At 48.0% G+C, this 22,412-nt stretch overlaps 1 protein-coding gene across 7 annotated transcripts in view; it reads right to left on the minus strand.

The window, feature by feature from the left end:
* The window catches only part of WWP1 (WW domain containing E3 ubiquitin protein ligase 1), a 42,870-nt gene extending 20,901 nt beyond the window's left edge, over positions 1-21,969 (minus strand). For 2 of the 7 annotated variants that reach the window (XM_087825239.1, XM_087825244.1), the window contains exons 1-10: positions 21,889-21,957; positions 19,486-19,576; positions 8,711-8,821; positions 8,463-8,558; positions 6,972-7,062; positions 4,195-4,333; positions 3,484-3,608; positions 2,829-2,966; positions 2,680-2,746; positions 643-824 (exon numbers count right to left, since the gene is read on the minus strand). In XM_087825239.1, coding sequence (XP_087681365.1) covers positions 643-824; positions 2,680-2,746; positions 2,829-2,966; positions 3,484-3,608; positions 4,195-4,333; positions 6,972-7,041 — 721 coding nt within the window. In that variant the 5' untranslated portion in view covers positions 7,042-7,062; positions 8,463-8,558; positions 8,711-8,821; positions 19,486-19,576; positions 21,889-21,957. Of the gene's footprint in view, positions 1-642; positions 825-2,679; positions 2,747-2,828; positions 2,967-3,483; positions 3,609-4,194; positions 4,334-6,971; positions 7,063-8,462; positions 8,559-8,710; positions 9,498-14,032; positions 15,241-19,485; positions 19,577-21,888 lie in introns of those variants that run through there. The other 5 variants (XM_087825243.1, XM_087825240.1, XM_087825241.1 and 2 more) reach the window with 5 other exon arrangements.
* Between the last annotated feature and the right edge of the window lie 443 nt (positions 21,970-22,412).

Here is a 22,412-nt window from a genome sequence, read left to right on the forward strand (position 1 = left end):
TGGACAGAAAACAGAGGCAAGAACACAGGCTCTGGAACCAAGAGACAGGACTCTAGCCCAGCACATGAGGGTCATCTAAGCAAGTCCTAAAACGTTCCAGTTTCAAGAGATTTATCTGGAAGAAGTACTATACAAAGATCAAACAAAAAATAACTTGTGAAATTTACAGTTGATTCCACTGAAAAACAGGATCAGAAAAATCTTCCTTCTGTAACAGAGAATCCTCTTGGAAAAATAAAACTCTCTGAGCTAGGCCAGCTCATAGTGTATTTCCTACTGAGTGACATGTCAAGAAACAAATATTTGTATACTACAAGACAGGATACAGGAGCCATTCATATCTGACAAATCCATGAATTCACTTAGGTTCTTCTAGAAATGTAGTCCCTGTGAATTAAATAGTATTTTGGGGGGCATAAAGCTTAAAAACCTAGCTATCGTATAGTTCCTGCTTAGTAAATGTGTTATGATCTCTAAACTAATGTATTTTTGGCATATTTCCCTAATTTTAAGAAAATTCAGGCACTGTAGCTTTTAAATTCCTGCCGTAGAGCTGAGGGTTAAGAAACATAACAGTGATAAGAATGCTGGTGCAGATCCAATGTCCTGAGCCTCCCACCCTGTCAGAGCAGCCAGGCTTACCTGTGTCGCCGCTGGGCTCCAGGGTGCGTGGTTTGGGAGCCGGTGTGTTTCGAGGTCTGGCCTCACCCTGAGACGGAGACGGAGGCGCACTGTCTCCGTTCACTACGCGCGAACAGCAGTTTTGCGCCGCAGTATGGGCGGGAACGTGGTTATCTACTCCACCCAGGCCTTCAGCAGCCAGCCTGTAAGACAGATGCTGACTTCAGTGAGCTTGGCACAAGCCAACAACTTCCCATCAGAACGTTCATATGAAACAGTGACTGAGATCCTAACATTCAAACTCAAGGACAGATATAGAGAGAGGAATGAACACATACACAGCAGATAAATCTATACTGAGAAATACAACTATACTAAATCAAAATGAATTCAGCCCCTCAAAATAATGTTCAAATTGTACATTTTAAATATTTAAGTCTAAGAATATTAATCTTTATTTTCAATGCTCTGGAAGTATCTTCAAAGTGCTTGTGAAACATAAACATCAATTTCAAACTATTGTACTTGTATTGAACACTGGAAAGGTCTTCAAATGTTAACTCTAAACTGTTATAACTAACCTCTAGAATTATGAACTTTTTCTAATCACGTACTCACAATTTTAGTGCTTAATAATAATAGTTTATAATCAGTATTTGAAGACGGCAAATAAACAGAAACTACAAATAAACGGAAACTGCAAATAAAAAGAAACTGCAACCACAAAAGCAGGCACTTTAAACCACCATCAGTGGACAGAGTGCTGGGTGACACTGTGAGAATGACCCGGAGAGAGAGGGCGCCTCCAAACACACAGGCCACTCCATCTGCTCTCCACAGAACAGCCTCAGTTTGGTTTTCTTTTTAAATATAAGTATCAGATCCTGTCCCTCCCTGCTTAACAGCCACTGTACCTGGAACAAGACCCAGATTTCTCACCAAAACCAACAGACAACTTTTCAGAACCAGCCCCTCCCCACGTCTGTCCCGCCAATCGGCACCGCCTCACAGCAGATACACTGTATCAACTTTACTAAACATAAAAAGCATGCTGAAGTCTTCGAATGCTATCACAAATTACAGTATGTAGGCAGTAAAGTAGTAACTGCTACAAGGTTACCAAACAGGGAACTGTTATATTCTGGAGTGGAAAGAACTGTGGAGCAGAAATGAACCAGAAACGAGCGAGCGTGGGGCCCAGCACTGCCATCTCCTCTGCCTGCTGAGCTTCCCACAGACCTCGTGTCAGTGCTTCAGTTTTAGCTCGAATGGCACTTCCTCGGAGATGACTTCCGGACCTCTCTCTTTAAAACAGGCTCCCTTCCATCCTGTGACCTTGTCCTGTGTTAGTGACCTCACAGCTCTTGCCATCTCTGACGAGCTTTTGTTCCAACTTAAATTATTTTAAACAGAATGCCTCTTTCGTTGTCATCAACGTAATGCAAGTGCATTTTGAAATCAGGACAGTTCCTGAGGAAAGACCTTACAGTCCAGGGATCTACAGGGAGCTTCAATTCCTATAGCAAGACGACCCCCATTTCCCCTCATGATCCACCTGTTTACTGATAACTACACCTACATGGAGACGTAAAAGCCCACTTGCAGAAGGAATGAAGCAGGACAGACAACGAAATAGGCGAGCCCCATCTCAGTGAGAGCCAGGCTGAGGTCACGTACTGTGCAGTTACAATGATATAAAACATCCCCATCAGGAGAGCCTCCTGGGATGGGAGGCAGAGCAGTGGTGCTAGGGCTGGGGGGGACCGAGTTTCGTGGTGAGAGTGACCAGGTAATGAAGTCAGGTGGCAGGAAGGACACCCAGCTGTGATCACACTGGACATCTCCGAAGGGTCCCCCTGAAAAGGGGGATACTATGGGAGGTATATTATGTCTCAACAGAGACATAAGCTTTTTTTTTTTTCCCCCAAACTACTTTCTCAGGAATTCAATCAAATGACCTGGTTTAAATTCTATGGCAAATGCTAACATTACAATGAAAATGTCACGTGGGGGGACATCATGCTACTTCGGCGCAGACACTGACACAGGACATTCTACCTGGCTGCTGTCCTGGTGGAAGGCTCTCCATGTCCGTGTAAGGCATCACCATTTTGCTGAATTTCTACTGAACAAGAGAAAGAAACTAGGTTTTTATACACTTCCTGCTGATGTTTTTCCTAAATTTTGCACACACACAGTAAGCTTACTGGCTGGGGGTGGGCTGCAGCTCCTCGGATTATCTGGCTCAATTGCCAACCCGTCCAGCACCACCGTCAGCTCTCCCGTCTGCACCACGCCGCTCTTGCTCTCCAGGGAGAGTTTCAAATGTTCTTTCACTCTCTCCACTGGAAAAAAAATCCTAATTTAAAAGCTTCTGCCACATATAAGAATGTTTTAGAAATCGAACTACCCATGAAGGGAGACTAACCCCGCCCCTGGCTACAGGGGAAGGTACTCTGCTGCCCCAGGGGAAGAAGATGCACCCTGACCGCCTGGCCTGGGCTCAGCCCTTCACTCTCTTCATTTCTTCCCAGGACTGACCACCAGACCTGGGGGAGGCAGGTCCAGGCCCTCAACTATTCCGCAGCCTCCAACAGAGCAGAGACCCTGTCCCTCAGTCAGGGGCAGCCTCAGTCTCCGGCAGGACAAGGCCTGGTAAGCAATGACAGTAACTATGAAGACGCGCTGTCCACGGAGCTGAGGAGGAGCCACTTCCTCCGCACTCCCTGACCCTCCCGTTTCACAGAGGGAACCAGAGTCTGTCTGGATGCCGCACTCACAGGCGGTGGCTGACCTTCCCTCAGATACACAAACCAGTCTTCTTCAGGCTCCTACGGCAGCAGAGGCTAGAGCGAAACGTACACTTTCTGTTGTGTGTTGACAGAGCCTGCTTCAGGTCCACGGCCGCCCTTCCCAGCAGGGCATCTGCTCTCAGCGTGTGGTGGCTCCACACCCGGAACTCCAGCATGCTCTGCGCGGTCACACTTCTGCAGGGAAGGGCGAAGCACAGGACACGCGTTACCCAGTGCCAGCCTCATATGCCGTTCACCTCAGTCACTTTAAAGTTGTGGTTCAGTTTAGGTGAGGAAACATTGCAGAAAACAGTCAAAGACTTGAATTAGAAACAGTACTACTTTCAAGTACACTAGGACCTCATAGCTAGGTAAGAATTTCTGTACTTATTGAACCAAACACTCAGTACGTCGAGAGTCTGAGGCTTCACGACGATTTCTAAACATTTGAGACAACCGATGGCATTGGCTATAATACACAAATTTATAACACTGTCTTTCAGAAATGCCAAAATTAAGAATAACTAATTTTCTGCCCTCTTTATTTTTGTGAGTCAAAGAGAAACATGGCTACATAGAAATACTTTCCTTTATAAAGCAAGAGCAAAGATTATTAGGCCTCTTCTGTGAGGAAAGGAAGTAAACCCGCAATCTTTTCACTTCTAATTTTGCCTGTTCATACAGCAGCTATTACTATAAGTTTTCCTACAAAATGACAACTTAAAAAACTCCAAGCACACATCCCCCTGAACACTTTGCACCCATTTTAGGTGGTACTTACACAGTCAGCTGCTCGTCCCACTTGGGGTTAGAAGAACTGTTGGATTTCGCTGTTTTCTTAATTTCTCCGTCTACAACTACTTCTGTGTATATTGCTGTTCCAAACCAGTTCTTTTTCCTCTTTAGTTTGGCACCAGAAACTAACAGAAACATGACAATCACTAGTAAATGTGTGTAGCCAGAAAGCAGAACTTATGCTAATAAGTCCATAAAAATAAAGAGCGCTGCTTGTGCAACTCAAGCTCTTTCCATTGAGAATGAAAAAAACACAACAAGAATATGACAATACCTTAGAACCATGGGAATTTTAATAGTACTATTGAAATATAATTCACACACCATACAGGTCACTCATTGCAACTATGTAATTCAATGGTGGTTGTGCAATTAATTTTTAAAAATAGTCACCACTCCCAAAAAAACACCCCATTCCATTAAGCACACACCCTCTCCCTTCCTTCCAATACCTCCCAATTCCCCCCCGCCAGCCCTAAGCAACTACAGTGACCCTTGAACACAGGTTTAAGTAAACCGTGACGTTCACTTACACACAGCTTTCTCAGTGTTGTAAATGTAACTCTCTCCCTTAGAATTTTAATTCTTTTCTCTAGCTGACTTTACTGTAAGAAGATAGTATGTAATACAAATAACACAAAATATGTGTTGCTATTATCAGGAAGCTTCTGGTCTACAGTCAGCTATTAGTAGTTAAGTTTTAAGGGAGTCAAAAGTTAAACATAGATCATCAACCTGATACACCAAGGTTGCAGGTTCGATCCCCTGTCCAGGCACATGTAAGAATCAACCAATGAATGCGTAAGTGCAACAAAAAATCTGTGCCTCCCTCCCTCCCCTCTCTGTGGAAAAAAAAAAAAAAAAGTTATACCTGGATTTCCAACTACTCAGAAGGCTGGCTCTCCTAACCCTCACATTGCTCAGGATCAACTGCAGTAACATACTTGTTACTACAAAAAATAATTTATTTTCAATTACATCTGACATATATTAGTTTCAGGTGTACAACACAGCGATTACACATTTAAGAAACTTACAAAGTGATCACCTGGTAAGTCTAGTACCCACCTGACACCACACAGTTACTACAGTATTATTTTACATCCCCATGACTCTTTCTATAGCTGGCAATTTGCACATCGTAGTTCCTTCTTCCTTTTTCACCCAGCCCTCAAGGTGCCTCCCTGTGGCAACCATCAGTATAGTCCCCGTATCTGAATTTGTTTTGTTTGTTCATTTACTTTGTTCTTTAGATTCCATGCGTAAGTGAAATCACATGGATTTTGTCTTCCTCTGTCTTATTTCACTCAGCACAGTGCCCTCCAGGCCCATCCATGCTATTGCAGACGGCAAGGTTTCATTCCTTTCTATGGCTGAACCAGGTTCCATTGCATACATGTAGCACCTCCTCTTTATCCACTTACCTACTGATGGGCACTTAAGTTGCTTCCATATCTTGGCTACTGTAAATAATGCAGTGAGCACAGGGGTGCAGAGGTCTTTCTGAATTGTGTTTTGGGTTTCTCCAGATCAGCACCTAGAAGTGGGATTGCTGGATCCTTCATCTCGTTATAGCCTTTGTTTTAAAGTCTATTTTGTCTGATATAAGTATTGCTACCCCAGCTTTTTCTTTGTTCCATTTTCATGAAATGTCTTTTTCCATCTCTTTACTTTGTCTGTGTGTGTCTGGATCTGAAGTGAGTCTCTTGTAGGCAGCATATAGAAGGGTCTTATTTTCTTACCCACTCAGCCAGTTACGTCTTTTGACTGGAGCATTCAATCTTTTTACATTTAAAGCAATTGTTGATAGGTGCGTAGCTACTGCCATTTTATTATTCCTATTTTTTACCTTTTTTCTTCTTAAAGAAGACCCTTCAACATTTCCTGTAGTGCTGGTCTGGGGGTGATGAACTCCTTTAGCTTTTTCTTATCTGAGAAGCTCTTTATCTGACCTTCAATTCTAAATGATAGCTTTGCTGGGTAGAGCAATCTTGGTTGTAGGTTCTTGTTTTTCATCACTTTGAATATTTCTTGCCACTCCCCTTTTTTTTTTTTTTTTTTAAATATATCTTTTTATTGATTTCAGAGAGAGGAAAGGAGAGGGGGAGAGAGAGAGATAGAAACATCAATGATGAGAGAGTCATTGATCGAGCCCACAATTCCCGGGCATGTGCCCTGACCGGGAATCGAACCCCGATCGCCTGGATCCCAGGTCGATGCTCAACCGCTGAGCCACGCCCGGCCGGGCTCACTCCCTTCTGTCCTGCAAGGTTTCTGCTGAGAAATCAGCTGACAGTCGTATGGAGGCTCCTTTGTTAAGTAACCAACTGTTTTTCTCTTGCTGCCTTTAAGATTTTTTGTCTTTCACCTTTGCCATTTTGATCATGATGTGTCTTCATACATGTAACTCCACTTAACAAGCACTTTGCCCAGTGACGGAATGGACAGCTAAATGAGTGAAACAAGGCCTTCGGCTTCCTTCCCCATCCTAATAATCATGTGAGGACCAACTAGATGATGCTAATTCCAGAACCCAAATTCCCCCACCAAAGAGGACAATTCTCCACACCCAGCAAAGGTTCTATAAATACTTAATGAACAAATAAAATACCTTCAGAGGGTGTCTACCATGGAGGCCTGCTGCAACAAATACACTATAGTACGAATCTAAAAGAAAAGATACTTATGGAGTAAATCTGCTAAATTCCGATTAAAAGAAAGTTTCATCTGGAACTAGTTTACATTATTATGAAAGTGACTTACCAGTTACCTGTAACTGTAACCTTCCACTGTGGTTATTACTAGTATCAGCCCTTGGTGAAGCAGTGGCCATGTCCCAAAATTCAGCTTAAACCTGTAAAAAATTCAATGTATTCATGTGTTAAACAAGAGATTATAATTTTCAATATGATTAAAACTAGGCAAGTCCATTAAGAAACCACCCCTGGTACAGTCTTGTCAGCCCATCACACGCTAAGACAGTCAGCTGTCCACCACTTGGAACTGAAACTCGGCACTGTGAGCACTGCAGACAAGCATGGCAAATGCACCATGTCCGAGCACCGTGAGCAGAGAACCCAGGGTCACATGCTCACTTATCTGTTTACGACATATTCTAATATTTACACGTGTATGTACTACCTGAACCACCTCAGTGGTTTCCCCATACCCTTTAAGACTTAGTGTGCCATTGCCCAAGGGAAAAAAACACTCTCCTAAGCACTGAGAGCATAATGATGCAATTCAGGAATTTAGTTCATTACTATCACCTCATATATATTCCATTTCACTAGCTGCCCCAGCAATGCCCTTCACTGTAATTTTCAAGTACAGGGTCTTGTTCAGGTCTAATCGCTGCATCAATTGTCATGTTCCCAGTAAACCTTGCATGCTTCTTTTTATGCTATTTTTTTTCAAGTTCTGCTTCACTTCTCCACACCAATTTTTACTTTTAAAATAAAATACAAAGTGGAGCCACTTTGTCTTTCTTCTGCATGACAAATATTTTAAGACTAAACTTCTACCTACTGTGAACCTGCTGAAGATAAAGGGGAACATTCTGGGCGAGGCTGAGGAACGCCGATGAGTGTTAACGCCCACCTTGGTTTTCCATTTGTAGTCTTTTCTATGGTCCATTCACAGCCCTCTCCAAATTCAGGGAGCCAGTGCCCTAAAATCATTATACCCCCTTCACTCATTCATAATTGCACGTGCTTTGCATCTGTGTGCTTGTGTGTGTAAAGAGACAAGAGAAACAGCTGCTATTTGAGAAACTGATTTAATTAACATAGAGCCAAAGAGGTGAATACTGCTCCCCCACTGCCCACCCCTGGTTCCACCGCAGGCCGCTTCTCCCTCACTGTCACCCAGGTGCCCCCTCGGGAGTGCACACCTCTGGTGACCAGGAGCTGCCATTTTAAACTGCGAAATACGACAGGGTTTCAAAATGGCACTGTCTTCCTCGAAAGGGAGACACAGCAACTAAAATGGTCAGTTTCCACAAACAGTTCCACACCTCATTCAGGACAGGAAGGGTGTGGCCCTTCAAACACAGGTGCTGTCACAGTTGCCCTCTGATCTGAGGCTTCTCCATCTCACCGTGAGGACACCGAGCCTCAGGAGCAGTGCAAGTCCACAGTCCTATTTTTTAAGACAACATTACTACCAGGCCTACACAGGTGCCATCAGTCATCGGTACGTATAAAGTCACTGGCAAACATGGTCCTAGTTTAGAAAGAGCTGTCAGTCACTCACTGTGCAGCAGGAACCGCATGGGATGCTGGGGACCTAGAGATGAGTAGGACACGGCTCCTCCTTTCAAGGGGCTCATAGTCTAGTACGGAGATGAACCTGCAAACAAATGAAGAGCTTTCAGTGTGACAGCTGAACACAAGGCAGCACATGCGGGCACCCATGGGGAGTGATAACCCAGCCCTGAGAAGCCAGACAAATACGGTCACACATCTGTCTGTAAAGGGGATTTGGCAGGAACACAAACATACTGGAGGAGAGAGCCCCAGCTTCAGGCTGAGTCCAGAAGGCAAGGTGAATCCACAGGAAACTTCTCGGGGACAAGACAGGACAGCATGTGTCAGGTGCTGGGGAAGCTTAGCCTAAGGAAAGGTAACCTGGAAGGTTAGGGCCCGCATTTAGGCAAAGCTACTGCATCAACAGCACAAATTAAAACTCAATGAACGCGGCAGAGAGAGAGAGCCGCGTAGGCCCCCTGCCCTAGAACACCCAAGACTCTGCCAACTGAAAGCAGACAGTATGTATTTCACAACAACGTAAACTTAATTTGAACAGCACAGGAGTGTCACTTCTACACACAGGACATGCAAAAAGACTGTGGGTCATGTCAATGACTTTACAAAGCGGGACAGTGCGTCCTGACTCACCCAGACCACAAAGGTTTAGGCCCTGCTCCCTGGGAAACCTCACCGTGCTGGGCACACCAGGGTGGGTATTTGGTAACCTTATAACACAGTGGAATGGCTCTAATTGTGCAGACAGCTTTTGGCATGTATCTCAGAGATTTTTCCAGTGGAATTCTGTTATAATAAAGCATAAGTCTGTTGGATTTTACATTTCTCATGACCTAAATATTCAGAAGGGAGAAACTCCATTTTGGGGGGACTGCTCATCACGAGGCCTGGACGTCACAATGGACGGCAGGTGGGGAGAAGGCAAAGGAAGCAGGATGCCTTTCCCACCAGCCCCCAGCATCTCTTACTTTCACCAAACGCTCAATAACCACCACTGTGGGCTCCTAAGGTCCGCAAGTCGGTCCGGCTCCCTGATTAGCTTCCTGATAACACTTGGACCTATCGTTCTTCCCTAGCCCACACCATCACCCCATGCGAGGCTCCACGCCCCTGCCCACCCCACTATCACGGGCGCACCACCCTGGACTTAGGACCCTCCTTTGCTCACAGTCACCCGACAGCCACCTCACTACTGCACTCTGTCCACCTAACTCCAGACCCTCAGTCCCTCCAGCTCTCCTTGGTCCTGGCAGCTCCTACTGGCAACACCACCACTGTCTGCACGGCACTTCAGTTGCAAAGTCCCACGGGAGTCCCAGGGAGCCGGGAGAAGTGCAGTCCTTTCCAAGGTTAACACCACGCGTTAGCATCCCTCTCGGTGCCCAGCCTGTCTCCACAGGCCTCTCCCTTCTAGCATCTCTCCTCTCCTTGTCTCTCCCCTTCGATTCTAAACGCAGCCTTGCTGGCTGGAGTCGTCTTGGTTGCAGGCCCTTACTTTTCATCACTTTGAATAGGTCCTGACACTCTCTTCTGGCCTGAGAAGTTTCTGTGGAGACATTGGCTGACAGTCTATGGGAGATGCCCTGTAGGTCACTAACTGCTTTTCTCTTGTTTTTAAGATTGTCTTTAACCTTTGCCATTTTAATTACATTTTGATGTGGGCTTTAGGTTCATCTGTTTGGGACTCTGCTTCTGGACTTGTATGTCTATTTCATTCCCCAGTTTAGGGACGTTTTAGGTCATTACTTCTTCCTCTAGGTCCTTGATCCCTTGCCCTCTCCCCTCCTCCCAGTGCCCTCATGATGCGAGTGCTGGTGCCCTGCCTGCTGCCCCAGAGGCATTGGGTTATTCTCCTCCTGCTGCTCTGACTGGGTGCTTTCTGCTGCCTCGTCTTCCAAATTGCTGATATGACCCTCGGCTTCATCTAACACAGTCTTCGTTTTGGTAATTATTGTCTTCATTTCTGACTGGTCCCGTTGCATGTTTTTTCTACTTGGAGGCTTCCCATCTCTTTGTTGAGGTTCTCACTGAGCATCCTTATGACCGGTGTTCTGAATTCTGCATCTGTAGGTTGCTCGTCTCCACCTTGATCAGTTCTTTTTTCAGAATTTTGTTTGTTCTTTCACTTGGAACGTGTGTTGCCTCATTTTGGCTGTTTGTTTCTATGTATTACGAGGATCTGCTACGTCCCCCAGTCTTAGCAGAGTGGCCCTTATGCATTAGGTGTCCTGGGGCCCAATGGGACAGTCTCGCTGGTCACCTGAACAGTGCTCCAGGTGTGTCCCTTGTGTGGGTTGTGTGCCCTCCTGTTGTAGCTGAGCCTTGATTACTGTTGGCACCTCAATGAAAGGGACTGACCCTCAGGCTGACTGGCTGTGAGGGACAGCTGTGACTAGAGCAGAGGAGCTGCTGTGCAGGGGCTGAAGCCAGGAAGCAGAATGTGCTTTGTCCAGGCTCTGGTGCCCGCTGAATCCACCTTTGGGTGAAGGAGTCATCTTTATAATTCCAGCCCCTAGCCCAATTCTCAGTCTTTACTCAATAAATACGTGTTAAATGAAGATTCACAACTAATAAAACAATCCTGTGAAATTAGGGTGGTTTTTAAAAAATGTACGCATATAGCCTAGAACTAAAACTTTAATAAAACTGAAACATTATAAAGGAAATTGGGGACATAAACCACTTATACCCTCTCCCATCTCTGCCCTGCTGATTCCGAGCTCCAAGTCCACGTCCACCTAACCAACATGATTTCATATCTACAACCCCAAATAAATGCTCAATAAAAACGTGCAGTAAAAAAGCAAAAGGTAAATATTACTGAAAATGCTCATTTGACTTATTAAATACTCAAACGGCCAAAGGTATATAAACAAGAGAAAAGCTCATTAAAAACTTGGGACATTCTCTAGCCCTAATTATTCAAAATAATTTAGAAGTCACATACTAATCCCCAAGTTGTACATCAACTAGAATTTTCTAAAAGTCTGGAGGAGCAATAGCTGCTTAGAACACAGCACAAATTTTCCCACAGAAACACTGTAAATGCCGGTGAGCTAATAAACAGAGCTACTGGGTCACATCCCAGGCAAATAGCTTGTGCAGGTCAAGGAAGCCTGTTGTTCACAGACAGGCTTGAGGGCTGCTGCAAATACTCGTGCGTGTGGATGCGCATCTCTCCTGCAACATCAGAGCACAATTCCAAAGATGCTCCTGACACTGAGGAAAAGCACTTGGCATGGTGCCTAGCACATAGTAAACAATAAATTACACCTGTTTTTACCCAGAATCCCCGATTTCCAACTTTTGTGTTCATCAAAATAGCTTTATTTTCCTTACTGGGTACTGTCAATTCCGAAAGGGAGGGACAAATCTCACCACTGCCCCACATGCCTCCCTCGCAGCCTGGTGCCCAAGAGTGTCTCTTCAGGTCTGCAAAAGAAGGGCCCCTGGTGCCAACCAGGTCTCAGCAACAGCAGGCATACACCAGAGAGCCTCATTCTGTTCCAGGTGGTTTGTGAAATGAACCACCATACTTCTCAGATTGACTTTTTTTGTTTAAAACTGTCATCAAAATGAGAGAAAAGTACAGAAACTGATACAGAAAATACTCCCTAAGAGCCACCAGCTTAGGAAACACTGAGCTAGACAAAAGCAGCCCAAGAACTGGCAGGAGAAGAGCATCTGAGCCCTCTGGCCTGGGTAACCTCTTAAAAGAGGGTTGGAGCACAGACACATGACACTTTCCAGCTTAGAGTCACTTATCCAAAGCCACTGCATGTTTCAGCAAAACATGAAATGGCCGCAACCATCTATAACCACACAACCTAACCCACAACTGTTTTCACTTTATGCCATGATTTTTCTCCAATACACATTTTTTCTTACCAAGTTGCAATCCTAGTGTACAATTAATTTTATTTTCTACTTCCTACCCTCCACTTACAGTAAGAGCTGCCCATCACAAACTTGACTGATCCCTTGGTGGACATCAGAGCAGTGTGTGCTCACAGCTGTAAAACACAGCTTTGGCAACAATATTCCAGACGGCCACAAGATGGCGACGCGGCTCAAAACAACACATCTCTAAAAAAATCTAATTAAGTACGTTGTACCAGCTCTCTAAAAAAACAAAACAGTTCTCCTTTATTGAAAATAAGGGTCAAAAATGTTTTTGTACTTTACTAGGAAACTTTAGTGAGGAGGAAAATACTTTCATTAAATTTAGCGGCAACTACTCTAATTTTAAAGCTAAACAGTTATGGTCCCTAGAAACAAAACAAAACACAGGACTTGGCACTGTTTCTGTCTTTTATCAGACTGATCTTTCCTTTACTCCCTGCTCCATCCCTTCCTCCTCAGGTCATAACAAAAAAATGAAATATATTTTTACTTGTTACACTGAACGCCTTTATTATTCGTAATTATTGTTAACTTAGGGATATGACTCCTATTTGCTTCAAAAGGACACTGAAGTTTATTCACATCCACAAAGGAGAGTCAGCAGTCAGAGTCAGGTCATTTCTTTCTCATTTGTTGTAATTTCCTCAATTTCTCATAATACGCAACATTATGTTTACAACGGTAAAATACCAAAACTTTCCCAGGAGATACTGCTGCACCTGGCAGTTTTCGCCAGGCGTGTGTCACAATCGGCAGACAGGTTTCCCACACCCGTGCTGCATGTAGCCAGAAATGAAGTTCCCAGTAACACTGCGCACCTTAAAACCTAGGTTCCCAACGTCCATAACCAACTGAGGCTCATAGGCAGGAGGGCTGTGTAAATACGCCCTGCAGAACGGACAACACAGCGCCCCGCCCCTGCCTGAGCCCACCTGCACGCACGGGCGCACAGGTGACGCAGAAGCACGGCCAGTCCTAACTCGATCGGAGGCAGGGCTCTGACTCCAAAAATAGTACGAGCAACAGCGACCACTACCGGGCGCCTAGTGTTAGTCCACTGGCTCACAAACGCTGTCTTCAGTGCCACCAGTGCCCTCCACGGTCTTTATGTTCCTACTGACCGAGGGGTAAAACTCGGTCTTGGGAACCAAAAGCGCCAGGACCACAAAATTAGTGAGTCAGGGTTCTGAACCCAGGATCCTCGGCTCAGAGCCAACACTCTCTCCACCAAGTCTGCTCTGCAAAAAGAGCCTAAAACGAGAAGCGCTGAGCTCGGTGTGCCTCGGGCTGGGCGTCTGCCACGTCAGTCAGATGCTACTGTTCCCTTCCTTTTCACTTAGATTCTCAGCAGGGTGATTCTGTGGGGCATTAGAAACGCTTTTTCTTCATGCTGAGAAAGAGCATGTAATCTTAAAAAAGAGTGTGTGCAGAAGCGTGGGCACATTAACCGGGAGGAGCAGGTAGCTGTGGGGACCATTGAAGAAATCAGTCCCATGCTCTGGAAAAACATCTGGGGCAACACAACATCTTTACTTTGCAAACATCACAGTTCACATAATTACTACAACCCCATATTCCAAAATTACTCAAAATTTCCATAAGCAATTGGTTGTTTGTTTCAAAGTGTGGCATTTTAATAAGATAATACTTGCTTACCAAACTTCTCCCCCCTCGAATCCAGAATATTTATTGTTTTGGATTCTTCAGGCACCTGGTACATACACGCTGCCGCTCAGGACGGACAGACAGCAGTCACCAAGAGCCCGGGCTGAGGCTGAGAGGGGGACCCCCGCACAGGGACGCCAGGCCTGGGAGGGAGCTCGCTGTCCCTGCACTGCCCTGGTCACAAGGCTAGCGTGACGTTCGCCCCAGAACACTTCCTCCTGTTTCAAATACATTAAGGATTATAATCTGTCAGCGTTTAAGCAGCCACGGAGACCTGCTAACTCTTCACTTCCGAAGTGCCAGTTCCTAGCCCGAGAGAGAGGACTGGGTGAGGAGATGGGGGGAGAGCTTCCAGAGACCCAGGACCCGCTCCCACCCAGACTCACTTCTTTCATTTTTTTAGTACGTTTTTATTGATTTTTTTTGAGAAGCACGAGAGGGAGAGAGAGAAACATCGATCAGTTGCCTCCCCTACACACCCTGACTGGGGATTAAATGCGCACCTAGGCATGTGCCCTGACGGGGGACGGAACCGGCGACCTTTCAGTGCAGGGATGACGTGAAACCTAAGCTCTTTCGATAGGCAACACTTTAAAGGCAAATTAATCACAAAGAAAGTTTTTAAAAAGTTGTAATTACCAAAACTTGTACCCTAGGAAAACGAAATTCCTGAGCACAACATACGCTTTCCGTCCTGGGCACTCACATCTAAACACCGACGCCACGTTTTACCGCTCACAGAACAGAGCGACAAGTTCATAGTTTTTGTCCCCAAACTACTGGCCATGAAGTCAGTGAAAACACAAAACAATAGGCTCCTCAAACAAATGCCAACTAATCCTTTCCACTCAAATGCAGACAGAATCAGGGGGTTGGCATGTTTTTTGGTTTGTTTTTTTTACCACAAAATGTACTAACACGATAAAAACACGGCTGATATAAACAAACACAGGTTCAGTTTTTCCCGTAACAGCCCCGGTTGGAAGATCTGCTGTTGCAATGACAGCTGTGTCACGGGACTTAAGAGGGTTTAAGTGACACACACAGACTGCCACCGCCACTGTCTAAGCAAGACTTAGAGAAAATAGCTTCACGTTTTGGGGTTTGTTCATTAGCTGATTTACAATTTAAACCGTTTCTCGTGATTCTTCCCACGCTGAGCGCCCCAGGAAGCAATGGAGTTTCCCCACAGCAGACCCATGGCGGCGCCTTGCCTCCTTCCACCCCGAGGACTCCACTCTACACTAGACACCCCTCACTCAGAATATCCTTTTTAAGTTTATCTTAACGTGTGCTTCACAGGCTGTGGCTTAGAAAGTGGTCCTGGGGAGCACCAGAACCCCAAATTAAAGACTCAGTTTCTACCAGCATTTCTCAGACAAACGAGTACCTGAGGTATTTGTTAAATGTGAGATTCTTGAGCCCACTGCCAAGGACCGCACTGCAGACCTCGCGGGTACGCTACAGCCCCCATGCTAAACACCCAAATGACTGTGACGACGGTGTACACACTGCCTCTTCCCAGGCTGCACAGCCAACCTCGGCTCTGCCACGCAGGGTCTTTCTAAGTCACTCAGGCAACTTACTTTTTAAGTCAAGAGGTGAGGTTTAAGATGCAGCGCTGCTCATGCCAAATAGCTGTCCTTGAGAAATGAGCGGCTCCCCAAAAAGTGGACTTAAATTTTTGCCTTATTTATAATACGGAATTATGAGCAATAAAAATGGTCTATGGGCTGCTTATGTCCCAGAGACCATGCTTTCTGCTTTACAGACCATATTTCAATTAATCTTACAAAAGCCCAGCAAGAAACCTGTTCTTTGCATTTTACAAAAGACCCGGAGGCAGCATCACTAGGAGAAGTGCTGACAGACATCAGGCCCACCCGACTTTCAGCTACCACTCTGACCCCACAGCAGTCTGCCTCTAACCCTCCCACTGTAAGAGGAGAGGCCATAGTTTATTTACTTTTAAGGTAAAGTATGTCCTGATTTGCACAGAGTAAGTTCACTGAACTACCCCTCCCTCCCACACTAACCAAACACAAAGGGCAGGATGTCTTGGCCTGTGGGGGTGGCTCCAAGGCCAGGGCACCCATCCTCACGTCAGGACTCAGACTGTTTAATCGTAATCATGGGTGCACCAAACATCTATCAGGAAAGCCTGTTTCCCTAGTGAGTGAAAGGCCATCACACCTACGACTGTCAGTGCTGGACGTTTTTAAACTACTCGAGTAACTTAAAGCAGGGAGGGAAGCCTCCAGAAACACCGTCCCGTAACCCTATCTGCCCCTCTCGGCGCCCAACCCTTCCTATTTACAGGGTTGTGTTTCTCAGCACAGCCAGGCAGCAAACTCCTCCCACAGCAGCCAAGTGTGCCCGGTTCAGAACGTGCAGGCCCGCAAGAGGACGCAGGAGCCCACCGCTGAGGACATGACGTGCTTCAAAGGGGCTCCAGGCTGCACCTACGTTCTTTACATGAGATACGTGGATTCGCTGGTCCACTCAGGAGCTACAATGTAACAAGACACTCGCTTCCTTCATGCCCGTAGCCGTAACATTACTCAGAAAACCTGACCCGGCCCGGCGTGGCTCAGCGGTTGAGCATCCACCTGGGATCCAGGCAACCGGGGTTCAATTCCCAGTCAGGGCACATGCCCGGGTTGCGGGCTCGATCAATGACTCTCTCATCATTGATGTTTCTGTCTCTCTCTCCCTCTCCTGCTCTCTCTCTGAAATCAATAAAGATATATTTTTAAAAAATTAAAATTTAAAAAATTTAAAAAAGAAAAAAGAAAACCTGACCCAAAAAACCCAAAAAGCTGCCACTGAGACTAAAATTAAGTGATAGTGGGGATGGAGAGGAAGGTAGGAGACCCAGCTGCAGTCTAGAAACGTGCCTGTTCCTGGATGGGATGAGCATCACCTCATTCCCTGGGTTCCCTAAGGAGGCCCAGACTCAAAGCACTATAAGTACTAGGCAGCTCAGGCCTCAGCTCCCCAGTTTCACAGGAGCCCCGTTATGTAATACACGTAACGCAGCTGCCAGGTGCAGTCCTGGGATGCGCGCTCCTGTCTGGTCCTGTTCCCCTGAAGCTGGGCTGGCCTGTGACGTGCTGTAACCAACAGAATGTGGCAGAAAGGACGCCGTGCTGGTTCGAAGCCTGTGGTTAAGGAGCCGGCTGCTTCTGCGTTTGCACTCTCGTGAGCCCTTAGCAACCACGTGAGGCCAGCAATCCTCCTGGAAAGGCCACCAGGAGAGCAAGGGGCCCTGAGACAAGACTACATGGTACACACCCTGGCCAGGTGGGTCAGCTGGTTCGGCATCGTCCTGGGTGCCAAAGGCTGTTGGTTTGTTCCTAGTCAGGGCACATGGGGCTCGATCCCTGCTGAGGGGCATGCAGGCAGCAGCTGATGGGTGTTTCACTCTCACACTCATGTTTCTCTCTCTCCCCCTCTCCCTTCCTCTCTAAAAATCAATAAAAAAATGTTTTTTAAAAAAAGACTATATGATATAAGACGCAGAAGAAGAGAAAGAAAGAGGGAGAGACAGAGAGACCATCACCCAGTGAGCTGCCAGCTGAATGTGGCCACTAGAGTGACCACCAGCAAAACGGGCACAACAGCTGAACGAGCCCAGCTGGGCAACCTGGGAAAGCAAAGCCGTGAGCAGGAAAAGGGGGGAAAGCTCGTCTTCAGTCCCTTATTCTTAGGGCTGCCTGTCACCCAGCAGCAGGTACCCGACACAACGCTCCCCTGGTTCCGTTTCTGCATAATCTGCCCGAGAGCCAGAGAAAAGGAGAGTTTACAGCAGCCTCCCTCACTGTGCTCCACAGGTGCTCACAGACTGAGGACAGACCCTCCGCCAGCAAAAGACGTCGACTCGCTTCACTGCGGTGCCTGGAACCAAACCCCCCGTATCTCCAAGCTGTGCCTGTCACTACAATCCCAAACAGTCACCCAATCCCAGAAGACCAAGTCTGTGCCCTTCTGGACAGTGACCCTACTAAACCTGAGTCCCAGGAGGCCAGGCTTTCTGGGTGTCACTGTAGCACCTCGCAGTGTCCGGCCTGCAGTGGGTGCTCCAGCATGTGCTGGGAACCAGCAAGAGGTTTCAGGAGTGAGGAAACAAATGCTAGTCTTCCTTACAAATCAGGAACTACCTGACACAGGGTTTTACATACACTAACAGATTTTAATGGCCAATCTTTTTTTTTTTTTTAATGATTAAACTTTTTATGTAATGGTAAAAATCATGAAATATCATGATACAGACTTTTGGAAATCAGATCTGGGTTTGCCCCAAAAATACAAATTTTCAGGCTTCTATAAAAGAACAAACCTCACCTGTAAAAGAAACTGAATTAATATCCACAAGTTTTGAAAAGGAAACTAATTCCTACATTTCACCAATACAGTATATTTTTCCAGAGAAATCAACTTTTGCTTTTACCTTGACAGGAAGATACCATTTTGTGATAAATTCTTATGAATTTCAAATTTATCTACCAAAAGCCAGGGCAGTGAGATCACCATTGTACCACAGAGGAGACAGGCCCAGACCCACCCAGTAGGAAAGCGTAGCAGGTTCCACACAGGTAACTTCAGACCCTCACCCACAGCCCTGCCACATCTGCACCAAGCGTCGTGGGGAAAGAACACTGACCCAGGAACAGAAACACGGGCTACGGCTCCAGTTCTTTTTTAGCCACTCACTAGCCAACACTGTGGACATTTAATCTTTGTGACTTAATTGAGCCTTAGTGTCGTCGTCTGAAAAGCAATGACTATTTCCTGGCACTCCTACTGCTCAGCGATCATGAGAACCAAACGATAGGGTATGTACATCCCGAGTCATGAAAAAGTGTAAAATGATGTCCTAACATCATACTCTTCCTGATGCCAGTGCAGCAGGAAATCATCTGCGTGGTGCTTGGCAGACGTCCGCCCCCCTGTAAGTTTCAGTGACCAGTTCCTTCAGAATACACACCACTATCAGCACCAATTTACTGTTTTTCCACTGCTTGTTATAATTACATAATTTTATAGAAAGAGTGAAAAAGACCCCAGTCTTTCTAACAATTATGGAATCAAAGTTTCTAGAGCTATAAAAGATGTGAAATACTAGCTTTCTCTGGTTCCCCACCCGGAATATAATCCTAACGCAGCAGAAAAGTCAGATTATGCTGTTGCCATCCTAGGGAGAGTTAGGGACTTAATCCCATGAGAAAAACACACGAGGTCCCAGCACTTCACTTATTCTGTAAAGCTTCCATCTTTACTTGGAAAAGGCTTCCTGAATGGAGGACAAGAGTTATGTAGGACAAACCTGAATAGAGAAAATAGAAGTTCTTAAAGTTTCTCATTTCACTTACCACCCTCCTCACCCTTCACCCCCAAATCCAGACTGAGACACAAAGGAAATAAGGAAATGACTGGCCTGATACCTGCTCTCCATACATCCAATTCATCCCCCAGCCTCACGAGCGCTGCGGCACAGGGAAACAAGGAGGTCCACACAGAGAGTCCGGTGAACACCTAAGAGCCAAGAACCACAAATTGTTAACTGGAAAGAACCTCCAGGACCATCTAGTCCTCACTGATGCGGTCACTCGGACGCAGTAACTACACCCAATGATGGCAAATCAGTTGCAAATATGTTCATCCGAGAAAGAAAGCAACTCCTGATTCCATCTTACCCTCCTGCTAACTGGTATACTTAGGACAAACATTTAATCTCTTGGGCTAGTTTGTTCTGTAATATAGCAGCAAATAACACACGTTAATCAAACCACAACACAAGGATCCCTAGTTGTGTACACAGCCTGTCTCCAGGGGGTCTTAGCAATAACGGAAAGGATGTGAAGGCTCTATTGTTTAAAGCTATCAGCAGTTCTGAGAGCGGCTTCCAGGCCCACCCACTGGGCCCATGGATGAGCTTCAGGTGGCCCATGGACTCTCTCAAATTATAACCAGAACACAGAGGTGCATGTAGAAATTTTCCAGGCCAGGCTTCTGTATTTCACCAAAGATTACAAATCCCCCAAAGACTAAGAACTGCTGCTGCAAAGTAACCCACATGCCAAAGATAAAGCTTCCGTGGATGTACTCTAAACGGTACCATTCTTCCAATAACCTGAGTTGGAACCTCAGACATTTTCACTCTCTTCATTTTCTCTAACATCAGTTCTGTCTAATCTACTTCCTCCTTTCCTTTCCTATAATTAAGGCCACAGCTCAGCCCCTCACTATGTATGGCCACAGCAATCATGAGGGCTCTGCCTCCCAGTTCTGCCTACTTCAATCCACACTATTCCAATCGCTCCATTCCCAACTCAAAGTTGGCTATAAATCCTCTCCGTCTACCAAATCCCATGCCATTAGCCTGTGCTATAAACAATCACAAACTGGTCCATTTTTACTTCTAGCTTTATCACACTTGCTACTGGTACAAATACTTGATGTTCCACCCAAACATTCACTTGCGTCTTCCCAAAAGTACCAACTCTGTGCTCCCTGGCCCCTCTCTCCACTTGGATGACCTTTCCCAGCCTGACAAGATTCTCAGCCATCCTCAAAACAAAGATTCCAGAAGCCAGGAAACTCCCGCGTCCCGAATGAGATGTGAGCTCTACCCCCTGCGAACGCGAAGTCTGCAGGTCCCGGAACTGTCCGTTAAAGGACAGATGACGCACATGTGTACAGTCCTACCCACCTACCTGGCCGTGAAGGGACGCACGGTCACCACCCTTTACCCAAACACCCCACACAGTCGTGCAGCAGGTGCTCAATAACTGTGCAAAACAGTAAAAGAAATTTCAGACTTTGGGGGGGCGGTGAACGGCAAAGATGATGCTCTTCGAAGGTAGAGACTTGACCTGTGACTCCCTCTGTCACACCAGGCTTCCAAACAGAGCCCTTGCCTTCTGCTTTCCAAGCCCAGGAAGAAGTCTGAAAACGTCAGCGAGCTCCGCCTGAACGGACCAGACCGTACTCACACTGCTCAGCCCAGCGGCTCCCGGCACTTGGACAGAGTTTTGAATTTGAAAAATTAACTATTTATGAAACGCGATCCTTTCCAGCGATAGACAATTTACTACTTTACGGCTAAAAGCAGGTCACACCCACAACAGAGCGCCTTTCCCTTGGGCCCGGGGCGACAGGCAGGGGTTCCCGCCGTGCGCCCCGGGCGCCCACACCACCTGCTCGCGGGGCTCCGGTGGGACCCGAGGGGAGCGCTGCGGGCCTTCCCTCCCGCACCGCCGCCGGCAGCGGGGAAGCACGAACTCCGATCGCCGCGCGGGCGCCGGGGAGACGCAGAACTTCTCCGGCAGGAAGCGGGCGCCGGTCAAGCCCGGAGGGCAGGAGTGTCGGCCACTCGCGGTCCGCGCGGCCGTCCCGGGCGAGGGCAGGTCCGCTCCCTGCCTCGGGGCACACGCTCCCGGGCACCGGGCACAGCGGACCCTCCGCGGCGCAGAGCGACGGCCCGACCCCAAGACTAACGACTCGGACGGAAAGGACAGACGGCAGGACAAGGTCCGACTCGGGGACGAGGGACCGCGAAAACTGCAAGGTCACCGGGAGCCGGCGGGTCACCGGGACGGGGTGGGGTGCGCCGGGCGCCGAGTCGGTGGGGCCGGTGGCACCGGCGGCGCCCGGGCCCGGGGGCGCTGCGGGGGCGCGGGCGGGAAGTGCGCCCCGCGCCGGGGACAAGGTGAGCCGCCGGCGGCGCGCGGCGGAGTCACCGGGACACCCGCTCGGCCTGGGCAGGGCCCCCGCGGCCCCGCGCCCCCGCCCGCAGAGGTCCCCCGGCCGGGCGCGCGCCTCGGGGTCCCGCCCGCCGCCCTCACCGGCTCCGGCCTCGCGCGTCCGCGGCGGCGCTCAGCCCTCGGCGTCCAGCGCCGCCATCTCGCCGCAGGCGCGGTCCCGCACCAGGCCGCCCGCAGCCGCTCGGAAGCGCCGCCGCCGGCCCCTCCCCCGCCCCGCCGGCCGCACCTCCGCCCCGGAGCCCCGCCCCGCCGAGCCGGCCGGGCCCGCGCCCCGCGCATGCGCAGCAGGCGCCGCCGCAGCCGCCGGGACCCGCTCCTCCGGGTCTTCGGGGCGCCGGGGGGACGGGGACGGCCAGCCAATGGGGCGGGGGGGCGGGGCCCGGCCCGGGGGCGGGGCCCGAGGCGCGGAGGGGCGGGGACTGGGAGAGGCTGGAGAGCGGGAGGAGCGCGCGGCTGACGCGACGTTCCGGCCGGGGCGGGACTGGACGGGACGGGGCGTCGCCCGCAGCGGGCCCCGCGCTCGGCGCTCCCGGGGCGCTCCACGCGGAGGTAGGTGGGCTCCGAGCAAACGCCGAGCGGGCCGGGCGCTGAGCCCCGCGGAGGGC

Source organism: Miniopterus natalensis, chromosome 16 (genome assembly GCF_054644295.1).
Source record: "Miniopterus natalensis isolate mMinNat1 chromosome 16, mMinNat1.hap1, whole genome shotgun sequence".
NCBI lineage: Eukaryota > Metazoa > Chordata > Mammalia > Chiroptera > Miniopteridae > Miniopterus > Miniopterus natalensis.